Source organism: Stylophora pistillata, chromosome 9 (genome assembly GCF_964205215.1).
Source record: "Stylophora pistillata chromosome 9, jaStyPist1.2, whole genome shotgun sequence".
Taxonomy (NCBI): Eukaryota; Metazoa; Cnidaria; class Anthozoa; order Scleractinia; family Pocilloporidae; genus Stylophora; species Stylophora pistillata.
In genome coordinates, this window is record NC_142527.1 from 20775721 (window position 1) to 20787700 (window position 11980).

At 39.1% G+C, this 11980-nt stretch overlaps 1 protein-coding gene across 1 annotated transcript in view; it reads right to left on the reverse strand.

Moving 5' to 3' along the window:
- LOC111347618 (von Willebrand factor D and EGF domain-containing protein) overlaps positions 1–9669 on the reverse strand; it is a 39672-nt gene extending 30003 nt beyond the window's left edge. The window contains 5 exon segments of the mRNA XM_088733511.1: positions 132–446; positions 545–637; positions 1127–1392; positions 1806–1859; positions 9149–9669. Of these exon segments, the coding sequence (XP_088589637.1) occupies positions 132–446; positions 545–637; positions 1127–1392; positions 1806–1859; positions 9149–9587 (1167 nt within the window). The 5' untranslated portion in view covers positions 9588–9669.
- Between the last annotated feature and the right edge of the window lie 2311 nt (positions 9670–11980).

The window sequence follows — 11980 nt, forward strand, 5'->3', positions numbered from 1 at the left end:
CGGACTAATATCCATACATATTTTTACTTCAAATTTAGGCTTTTTGCCACATGTAAAAGAGAAAAGGAAAGTACAAGCCAGTGTGAATCGGCTTTTGGAGACTGGGAAAAAATAATCTATTATAAACCTACCACAACACTAGGAAGAGTATATGACAACCAGAAATCATGCAAATCCGCGACTGAAAATGTGAAGGCAGCTTTCTTGGTTGGTCTATCGATGTTATCACACTTAACTTGCACCGAGACATTCTTCCACTTGTTAACATCGCTTTGTTCCAAAGTGATCTTACATTTAGGTGCGAGATATTCTCCACTATCGCGAGCGCCAAATGAAAGAGTTATACTGTCTGGTTTGCGGATGGGGACGGTCGGTCGAAGCTGAAAGGTATACTTATTGGTGTTTTGTATGTCGCACTCCTCAATATTCAACTGTCTTGGCCTGATCTGCAATTTGATTTACATTTCTAAGACCAATTATAAAATTCAAAATAATCGATTTCTGTTTTGATCATCATCACTCTTTACGAATAAAAGTAACTCACCTCAATTCCGGCAAAAAATAGTGCGCTTGACACAGGCTGGGTCCAATTATTTTTTGAATAACTGTTGTATCTGGCTCGTATTTCGCATCGCACCTAACACATAAAAACACATGCACTTTCTCCCTTTTTATATGGACCGAAGAAAGAATTTTGTTTCATAAACCAGACCGAAAAGAGGAAATCAGCTAGAACGACAAAGAAACGAAAAGCACATTAAACAGACAAACAAAAGAAAGAAGCAAACAAAATACAGGCACGGACGTGTGGATTATCAAAACAAAAAAACAAAACACACAAAAAAAAAAACAAAACAAAACAAAAAAAAAAAAACCAAGAAGTAAAAGAGTGAAAGAGATAAAAGGTTAAACAGACAGCCAGAGAAACGAAAGCCGTTACCAAAGCAGAATCAACTACCCATTTAGAGAAAAAAAGATACATAGATTAAAATATATCACCTTTGGCGATAATACAACAGCAGGGAAAATTAACACAAAGCAAAAAAAGCAAAATTGTATTGCCTTGACTAAAAAAAGGGAAAGCGAGGACGGCTAAATTTACGCTAGGTACAGGTGGATACTTTACGTTATCACCAGGTTTGAAACGAGGAGTCGCATTTTCAGTGCTGGATAATGGAAAAGATCTTTTATCACAATCGTCGTCTTTACTCTTGCAGATTCGATTCGGAGTATAGCCTTGTCCGTTCACAAACCACTGTACTTCAAACGATACATTTCCCCAGTTAGGAAAATCAAATTGGCACAAGAGTGTCACCCAGCTCTCGTTATCATCCAAGTACTTAACAGATGGAACAGGAACTTTAGCAAGTGGGAAATCGACTTTTTTTGACACTGAAATAAACACATAGCATAGACAGTCTCACGCTAATGATGCGCTATTCTTGATATTGATAAATGTATATATTATTTCTCTCATTATGTGTTTTTGACACTCTCTGATTCAATCTCTTCAACAACTATCTCTGGCCTCGAAGAATAAGCGTTAGGTGTTGCACTGCTGATGTTGCCAGTAGTTCAAAGCAATATAGAAACAGTGTTAGCAATCTTCATTTCCTATAATTTTACTGGTTAAAAATTATACTTTATGGGGTTGATCCTAATGGTGCAAAATACAATGAAAATGGCGATGATAATAATTATGATGTAAAATCCCAGAAATGCTTATGTTACGATTATGATTAGGTTTTTCGACCAATTGCCGATCAATTAACGAGTAAGTCAATCAAGGCAGAGCTTATTGGTACCTGTGCAGTTCGGAAAAACGCCAGTCTGGCCTTTGGGGCATGGAGTCGTTGAACCTGTTGTGAATAAAAAGTGTCAATGACCACAAATTACTGTTTCCACCAAACATTGTTTAAGACTTGATAGGTCCTGACAAAGGGTAAATAAATGCAATGCCTAGAAACTAAAAATAGCTTTACGCGGTACAATAGAAATTGTTTTTTTTAACCAACATGAGTAGCTTTGATTTGAAACTTCCGAAATAGTTCTGGTTCAAATTCATAAGTAGTGTCAAGAGCGGGAACTGGAAATATTCTCAAGGAAAATGTTAACGGTCCCTTTATTCCCTTTACACTCTTTTTTTTATAAGAACGTCTAATTTTGGAGCTGAGGCTGAACGTTGTCATATACGTTTTTGCGATTTGAGTCTGTAAACGTTCTAAAGATGACTAAGATGTTCTTAAATCACATGATACATGTAAACTATTTCAGTAAATCAGTGTTAATGTTATAAAAAAACATGCCCTTAAGTATTTTGGTTAATTAACATTTGTTACCTTGATTTTATGCTTGTTAGATAATATACAGCCTGAGGAATGTTTTTAGTACGTTCTTAAAATTTTGGCTAATCTCAGCCTCGACGTTCTTATTAAATAGGTTGTTATAAAAAAAAAAGAGTGTAAATGCATTATAGGCTTCGTTATTAGAGGATTTATTTCATAATTGAGCAAATTTCTAATAGGGAAATCACAGCCAATTGGGTGAAAATGGTCATTTCAATGCACGACAATAAGCAGCAAGTAATAATCGGCGTACTAATAATGTTGAGTAATATCTAACATGTGAAGGTGTAGTCTGATCGTCCGGGTGAGTGTAGTCCTGAGAAGGACTGTTGTCGGTGGTAGTGACTGACGTTTCGACAACCTGTGCGGAAGTCATCATCAGAGTCAAGTGAATGATTGTTGTCAGTAGAATGTTCTTATTCCAGTTCGTGTGAAATGATCGGTTGGTTTTGCCGTGATGTTATTGGCTGTAAGACTCAAGTGACGTAAGTCGGTCGTGATTGGTTTGTTTCGATCTGTCGGTAAAGTTAGGCGTTCTTTTTTTTTTTTTTTTTTTTTTCGGTCGTTTGTGATGTTTATGTCGTGAATGAGTCGTTTGTATGGAGCGGGTAGTTGTTGACTTCTGTTTAGGGGAGTCTGTTCTTAGTTAGTAAACCAGCTTTCCAGAGTCAGTCGTTGAAAATAGTCAGTGCTGTAGGTTAGGCATTGCGCAGAGTCCCAGTCAATGTTGTGGTTGGTAAGTCGATGGTGTTCAGCAATGTGATTGCTGACATCACCTTTCCTCGTCGCCCGTCTGTGTTCAGTCAGTCTTGTTGTGAGGTTTCTGCCAGTCTCACCGATGTAGGAGGCTTGGCAGTCGGAACAATTGATCTTTTAAATCGTTCCCTGTCTGTTCCTCGGTTCGTTTTTTTCTTTAACGTTAGTTAGTAACTGACGTAGTGTGGTGATGGGTTTGTGGGCCACGCGGATATTGAAGGGTAGTAAGATGCGCGAGATGTTTTCAGACATGCCTTTTATGTACAGTATGGTTGCTGTAGTCGTAGGGGTTGCGGTGTCGTTTGTTTCGGTAGTGGTAGTGGGTCGGTGAGTATTTCGTCGGATGAAGTCGTTGTTGTAGTTGTTCTTCGTAAAAACACGGTGAAGGTATTTGTTCTCGTCGGATAAGCTGTCTGTCGAGTCGCATACTAGTTGTGCGCGTCGTGTTAGAGTTCTGATAGTTGTGACTTTGTGTGATGCAGGGTTGTAGGATGACTCGTCAAGTAATCTGTCGGTGTGTGTCGGTTTCCTGTAAACTGTCGTCCGTAATGACTTGTCGTTGTGGCTTACCAGGCATTCTAGAAAAGGAAGTTTGCCATTTTCTTCGACTTCTCTGGTAAACTGTATGTCAGTGTTTTGTTCATTAAGGTGGCGGTGGAATCCGTCAATTTCGTCGTGTCGAACGGCGGTGAAGATGTCGTCAACGTAACGTAAACAAGGCTGTATTGTTTGTCGGCAAGTCGAAGGGCGCGTTCCTCGATGTTCTGCATCACAATTTCTGCTAAAACAACAGAAACTGGAGACCCCATGGCAGTGCCGTGTAACTTTTTGTAGTGTTTACCGTTGTACTGAAAATAAGTAGATATTAGGCAAATGTTTAGCAAGTCCATAATGTCGTCTGACGACAATACTACAACCGCTAACCGACAATTCCAGACATAAACTACAATCCACTGAAGACTTCATTGACGCTACCAAGACTGTTCAGATACCGGACGACTACAAACTCGTGTCATTTGATGTGAAATCACTGTTCACAAGTATTCCACTTCAATTGGCATTACAATGCACAGAGACTGCAATCCGACAATCTACCGACCCACTACCGCTACCGACAGACGACATTATGGACTTGCTAAACATTTGCCTAACGTCTACTTACTTTCAGTACAACGGTAAACACTACAAACATTTACACGGCACTGCCATGGGGTCTCCAGTTTCTGTTGTTATAGCAGAAATTGTGATGCAGAACATCGAGGAACGCGCCCTTTTGACTTGCCGACAAACAATACCGCTTTGGTTAGGTTACGTTGACGACACCTTCACCGCCGTTCGACACGACGAAATTGACGCATTCCACCGTCACCTTACCGACAGATCGAAACAGACCAGTCACGACCGACTTACGTCACTTGAGTCTTACAGCCAATAAGATCACGGCAAAACCAACCGATCATTTCACACGAACTGGAATAAGAACATTCTACTGACAACAATCATTCACTTGACTCTGATGATGATTTCCGCACAGGTCGTCGAAACGTCAGTCACTACCACCGACAACAGTCCTTCTCAGGACTACACTCACCCGGACGATCAGACTACACCTTCACTTGTTACCCCCGGGTTCAAACCATTTACTGCAATATCCAACATGTTCAGTGATTTTCCAGATCGAATTACGGCGAGTTCTCCTCTCGTCTGTCATGTTATTGTTTCTTAAAGCAAAACACCTGGGCTTTTTATAATTATAACACAATCTAACATTGCATCAGAGGTAACTTATACGACTTCACACAATAGCTCAACCGGTAATCCATAAAAGTTGTTGTTTGAGGAAACGATAGACCTTTCAACGCTAAGCGAAGCATAGCCTCCATAAACCGTACTACGATGGAAGGTTATGAAATCCGAAAGGGATGCGACAAATCGAAATGGACGATGATTCTTTGAGCGAATAAATCGCATATCAAATCTGACCGCACAAATAGAACTTCTGTACAGTTTCAATCCTGCGGGTATGGGCTTCAAAACTGTGTGGGGATTTTTCGATATTCTTATTGCTTGCTAATTTCGCTGAACAGTATTTTACCGATATGCACTGTGTCGGAGGCCGCAGCAGGAGATCCATTTTGAAAAACGGAATTCCCCCTCACGGTTTTTATATTTAAGATTGGTGTCTTGGGAGTCTTCGCACCAAATTCCAATGCAATCCATTAGCTTACATACCCTATTAATTCGTACAAAGGAGGCACTGAGACTAACTGAGGGAGTGAGTTTCGATGTTTCAGCCACATACATCACCAGTTATTACATTCTAACCTGTATCGAAGTCAGTGGCAATCCCATGCACGGTCAAAAGTATTTTAGGCGAGCCAAACATAGCAATTATCAAAACAACTGGACATTTAAAACGGCCCGAATCAGTAAAATAAGTGGAACTTCTCTTCTCAAAAATACCCTATAATGATATCAACTAGTGAAAATATATGCAGCACGATCATAATTTCATAGTTTCTCTCTTTCGATTACATTACTGATGGCGTTATGATGATTCACAGAAGCGTCTGCTGTTTTCATTTCCTATACTGTTTAATTATGGCGGAAGGCAATGCCTTGCAAAAAGTACACTGAAACAAAGGCATTAGATATGAAAAAACACAGTCATCTATTGTGTTGATCTCGAAATATTTTCTGCGTGTACCTGTTGGCTTCCTAACTACCACTTTTGTGGCATCGACGCTAGTTATCTTCATTCTAAAGTATTAAGCAGGTACTCCATCATGCCTACAGCAAACGCTCTGATTTAGAAAGGATAAGCATCGCCGTCTGCATGCTTGACGACCTGTAACTGAATTGCGTGAAACGAAAACTATTAGAAGCTCAAGCAGAAAAATGATTTTGAAAGCGAGGAGCATGTCACTTGATATTCTTAACAATAGGTCTTTTTGTCTGTAACACTCGATATGATTAAGTTGCAGTTTGACTAATGGTCGTAGGTCGTGGGTCGGGGGTACAAGTCGTGGGTCGTGGGTGTGGATGTGGGTGTGGGTGTGGGTAAAAGTCGTGGGTGTGATTAATACTTGATAATGACAATAATCATTTAAAATATTAGTTGTAATAATGCATAAATATTAAACAACCCTTGTCATTGTATCAGCTCGGTTTAGTGAGCCTAATATTTCATTGATTTCATCCAACAGAATTAATTCATTTCACCCAAAAAGAAAAATGAAACCAAAGACAAAGCCCTTATTTGCAGGATGATGTAATCCCTTAAAATGAGGGTCATTCCAAAGAGTTTAAAGAGTTTTGTTCAGGTCAAACGCTTGATCAACACACAAAAAAATAATCTTATACTGAAAAGAGAGAAGTATTCAACTTAAAGGAACAACGTTTTCAGAACATGAAAGAAGATTCGAGGATCAGAAACACGGCTATTGGCCGTGTTGTTGAATTAGAATTAAATTGTGCTCTCAGTGCTGGTTAAAAATAAATGAAGTTTCAAAAGTAAAATTATATCCCTCTACTGGTTAGGGAAAATAAAGCTTGTGTTGATCAATGACATTCAGACAAAGAGCCGAATGCTTCATCAATTGTCACCTCCGTATCGCGTACCATCTACCCCGCATCTTAGAAAAAAAAATGAAGTTAAACAGCAAACTGTTGCAAGATAAGCCGATATATAGATAGCAACGTTGCAACGTTAGTCGCAGGTCGAGTTTGACTAATGGTCGTGGGTCGTGGGTCGTGGGTACAAGTCGTGGGTCGTGGGTGTGGGTGTGGGTGTGGGTAAAAGTCGTGGGTGTGGTTAATACTTAATAATAGAAATAACCATTTAAAATATTAAATATAATAATACATAAATTTTATACAACCCTGTCATTTATTAATTTAACTGTTCTTTCTTCTAGTTATTTCATTTTGTTTATTCAATTTACCCAACTTTACGTCTATTTTTATCTGTTATCTCACTGTCAATGAAATTAGTTTCGGTTTCGCGACGCATTTCGAGATCGCGTTTGATAACATAGGAACTAGAGATAAATCTTGTAATTACACACTGTGTACACGTTTTTTGAGCTGTGCGGTCTGCGGTCTGCGTTCTGCGTTTTCGAGGTCTGTGTTAACGAGACACCTGAGTTGCTTTGTACGATTGTACCAAAAATGATTTCATGTAGTAGAAGTACTATAACGTTAAAATTGCGACAGCGCTCGTGAATTCTATATTTGCGGCTAAAGTCAGGGGCCAAGGAACAGAAATTCCGAGATCTCGTCTGACAACATCAATGACAAAAGAATGATAGATAAATCTGGTAATTACACACTGTATACACAAAGGAAAACTGATTGTGCACAAGTCGACTGACTCAAAAGGCACACACATAACCTCTGCCAGACTGGTAACTCGACAGTGGAGGACCGTAAACGCGATATTAGCTGTGGTCACACTACAGGGTTTTGTCCAAGGGAAACTTGACTTGTTGACAGTTTCTCTTTAGAAACTCAAATTTGCAAGTGTGACCGATTTTTTCCTTAGTAAATTACCTCGGGAAAGTTTTATCGTCTGGGGCTTGAAAACCGCAAGAGAACAAAAGAATGTCCTGTGGATTTTCCTTGACAACTACCCTAGAAAGCAGAAAAAGGGAAAAATCAAATCAAATCCCAGAGTAGCCGACCAATGGACGCTCGTCGGCGATCGCGCTGGTGACAGATCCGGAATTATCGTGTTGTGAAACTAATTTAATCTAATTACAAGATTTATCTCTCTTCCCGTCGCGAAACTGAAACTAATTTCATTGACAGTGAGATAACAGATGAAAATAGATGTAAAGTAGGGTAAATTGAATAAACAAAATGAAATAACTAGAAGAAAGAACAGTTAAATTAATGAATGACAGGGTTGTATGAAATTTATGTATTATTATATTTAATATTTTTCTTGCAGGTCTGGAGACGTTGGCTCCAAGGTTTTTCCACGGCACGAAAATATAAAACCTCTGGTATCCAGTGAAACATGACTGTCATTAGATACCGTGAAGTAATGCAATACCTCTCGACGAACAATGAAACGTATGTTTCTTGAGTACGTCACATTTCGAAACTCTGCAGAGTCTGGACTTTGTCAGATAAAAAATGAATCGTTAAAAAATTGAAATTATTAGAACCTCTTTATTCATTAATTTACCTATTTCAATAATTCTTCATATCTAGTTTATTTTATGATTTAGAAAAGGACGACCTGGCCAGTTAAATGGACGAAGACAAATTTTAAGATTGTATTAATTGGTTCTTCATTTAATTTCTTATCACCAATGCTAGTTGTCGTCACCAATTTAACACTGGCTTGCGATTTCCGGCTGTCGATTGTACCGCACACGTCTTGTTTTGAGACGCTTACAGGATAAAATTTGAGAAAAGAAGAATAACAACGGTTCAGGTCACGTTTCGCGAAAAAAGCCAGTTATTTCGCAATTTCTATGAAGGAAAGGCTACCATTAGTCAAACTCATTAAGTTGTGACGAGGAGGAAATTCCACTTGATTAATCGATATCGTGTGACGTTCCTAGTAATTAAATTCTTCCTTAGTTTTACGATTTTTTCGGTCAATGCCTTACAGAGGCATTGTTGGTAAATATCGAGAATCCGCCGACAGTTGCAAAATTTCGTAATTCGTTTTATTTTGCCCCAAGGAAAGCTGCAGCCGTTCAAGAGTGCGCGTCATATTTTTTGTGACAAAAGCCAGAATTTTTATTTTACCTCTGCGAAAAAAAGACAAAGTATATTATTTCATAAGGTCACTATTCAGACTTTAAGTAATGTGATAACAAGTAAAAAATAGCTGGTGCTTGAAATTTCAAAGCGATAATGCATCGTAGTGAGGCGCAAAAAGCTACATAATGTTTTATTGCGTTACGAAGGGGGGGGGGGGACGACGGTCTTGTAGAATTAGGCGTATTTTGAACTTTTCGGAAATGAATTGCGAATTTTGCAACTTTCGGCAGACGCTCGATACTTACTGTAAGTGGCTCTTGATAACATACCAGCGCAATAGGCCATATAACATCCACTTGCTGGTTTGAGATAATAGACATAGAATCCTGAACACCTTTTCACTCGTATTGGAATGGCTATGAAGCAGCCATTACGTCTCCCACGGAAATTGACGCAGGCGTCACGGTTCACAATGCCATTCGCTACCGTTGGATGCACACCACGCATCCATATCGGAGCAACAGTGCCACAGTGATATGGGTCGATTTTGCTTTCCGGCATGTTACCTCCAAGGAATCGATACCATCCAATTTTCAGAGTGTTGTCACAGAGTGCAGGATCTCCTCTCTTTATCTGATAATTTGTACTTCGAAAACGATTTCTTAAAACTCCATGCGAGACGCAAGGGTCTGAACAGTGCGACATAACAGGAAATGAAAGCAGGAACAGAATTCTTCCCAATAAGTGCATTGTTTTATCCAGGTTCATACTTAACGACGTAGAAACGATGAGAGAACGCTACAAAAATGGCTTTGCAGTTGTGATATTTTGCACTAGATACGACGCGCCCTTTAATTGGTTTTAGATTTTGCACGCAGAGGCACATATTTGACGGAAAGCTGCCAATACATGTGAGTGACAGTCGTGAAAGAAATTAAACATCATTTGACACTGTTGAAACGAAATTGGATACGCTCTTTTTGAAGTATTAATAGGTCGCCTCGGGTGTATCTAATCTATAGAAGGATCTTTAATAAGCTCAAGAGAAAGAAATATTCTATCGAGGATTTAGGAAATGCAAAAAGTCGCGATACACGAAGCGATGAGCATGAAGCAATTCAAGGCAACACCACTCAATTAAGAATCGAGGAGCTCGCACCAAGGCTAAAATTTACTAGAAAGACTGTTTCGCTCTCAAAAACACGCAATGGTTTGAGTGTGTATTAAAATGTGGAGCATTCGAAAGATAGACATCTCGATTTCTGTTAATGGGACACTCATCAATAACACCTCTACCTATAAGTACTTAGGTGTTCACCTTGACTCATCACTAAACCTTGCATCACATTTTGACCGAATCTATAAAAAAGCTGCAACCAGAATTAATCTCTTGCGATCAATTCGTCCTTTGATCGACCAAAAGTGTGCAGAATCGATCTATAACACTATGATCGCACCTATTTTTACCTATTGCGGAACACTTGGTCTTAGCTTTCCGGATTACCGAAAGGAAATGATAAAGAACATCGAACGACGAGGCTTTAAAGTTATTGGCAATAGTTCTTTTAATCCCCCATCCGTGAACAATTTGATCAAGCGTAAAAGCTGTTTGTTTGTTTTCGACTGTCTCCTGAATAATGTTTGCACACCCTTTAAGAACTACTTCGAAAGACTGGTTCATTCTAAGGCCACTAGGAATAACGGTATATCAGTAAAATTACCCAAAGTACGTTTAGAATTTGGTAAAAAGAGCTTCTATTACCAAGGAGCAAAGACTTTCAACAACCTGCCTGCTGAACTAAGGTCGTTAGATTCGAGACTGAAATTTAAGAACAAATTGCGAGATTATTTTAGTTAAAAATTCGATCTAAACGTGGTTATAGGTATCCTTTTTCAGAGCATTTTATTTTATTGTATGCTTTTCTAGACCTTAAGATCAATGATTATATCTTGTTAAGTTTTATTTTATTTATTTATTTATTATTTTGACAGGACCCCAAGGACAACAGTGTTACACACTGATGGGTTTTTAATCCTGTATAAAAATTCGTTATTATTATTATTATTATTATGATAGATACCCTGCAACTTACGAATGGTTATGCTGATTGGCCACATTTAAACTTAGAGAGTATAAGCAAAAAAATCGAAAAATTGATGCCATTTCGATTCTCATGTTTAGACCAACTTCTAAAACTGGGTCATATGTATGTGTACTTACTATTATGCTCACAGCAGCCTCCATAATAACCCGACAAACAGGAACAGTGCCCATCAACTAGAGTACCTTGGTTGAAACATCGCGCTACTTTACAGGCTCTAATCTTGCTCAACGTGGAATTACATGGCACCCCGCCACATTGCTCCTTTGTTACCACGTATCTTGAGCTTGTCTGAGTCCCTTCACACGAAAGAGAACATATACCCCAGGATGACCAAGATGAAAGTTGACAGTCAGCTGGTGTATTCCCTTGGCATGGGACGATGTCGACTAGCAGTGGACACGTTTTTCCGCCACACATCGGTGGCAGCTGTACCGTGCGACGCCTTTCTTGAGTCCCAGGCTGTCCACATCGCTTAGAACTGCAAGGAGACCAAGACGACCAGGGATTGACAACGCAATCCACGTTACTACAGCTTCGTCTCCTTCGACGCCTACGAGATACCGATTGAGTCACACACATCAAGAAGATGAAGAGATTAATGATGACTTTGAATTTCATTTTACCAGCCGACTTTCCCGATTACAGATTGTCAGTGCTTTCACATTGATTTAGATTGTTATGCCCTACTCTTTAGTGATATGGATATTTCCTTTCGCAGTGGCCTCTGGGTTATAAATTTTCCCAATACCCTACCGATAACCCCCTCCCCCCTTCCCTCCTCCTTCATACTTCTAAATCATTCATTCGGGGGTACTTCTTAATATTAATTTTCATAATTTTAATAATTTTGTTATTTCTATAGCGCAATATCCATTAGATATATGATCTATTGCTTAAAAAAACGATATATAATGATGGGAGGTAGCGAAACGATGAATTAAGGGCCTTTCCGCTCTTGTAAACAAAACTAGGATTGTCCCGACAAAATCAAAGGACAAATTTTGTCTTGACAAATTTTTTTCTTCTCGGTTGCATCTGCACTAAAAATGTCGAAGC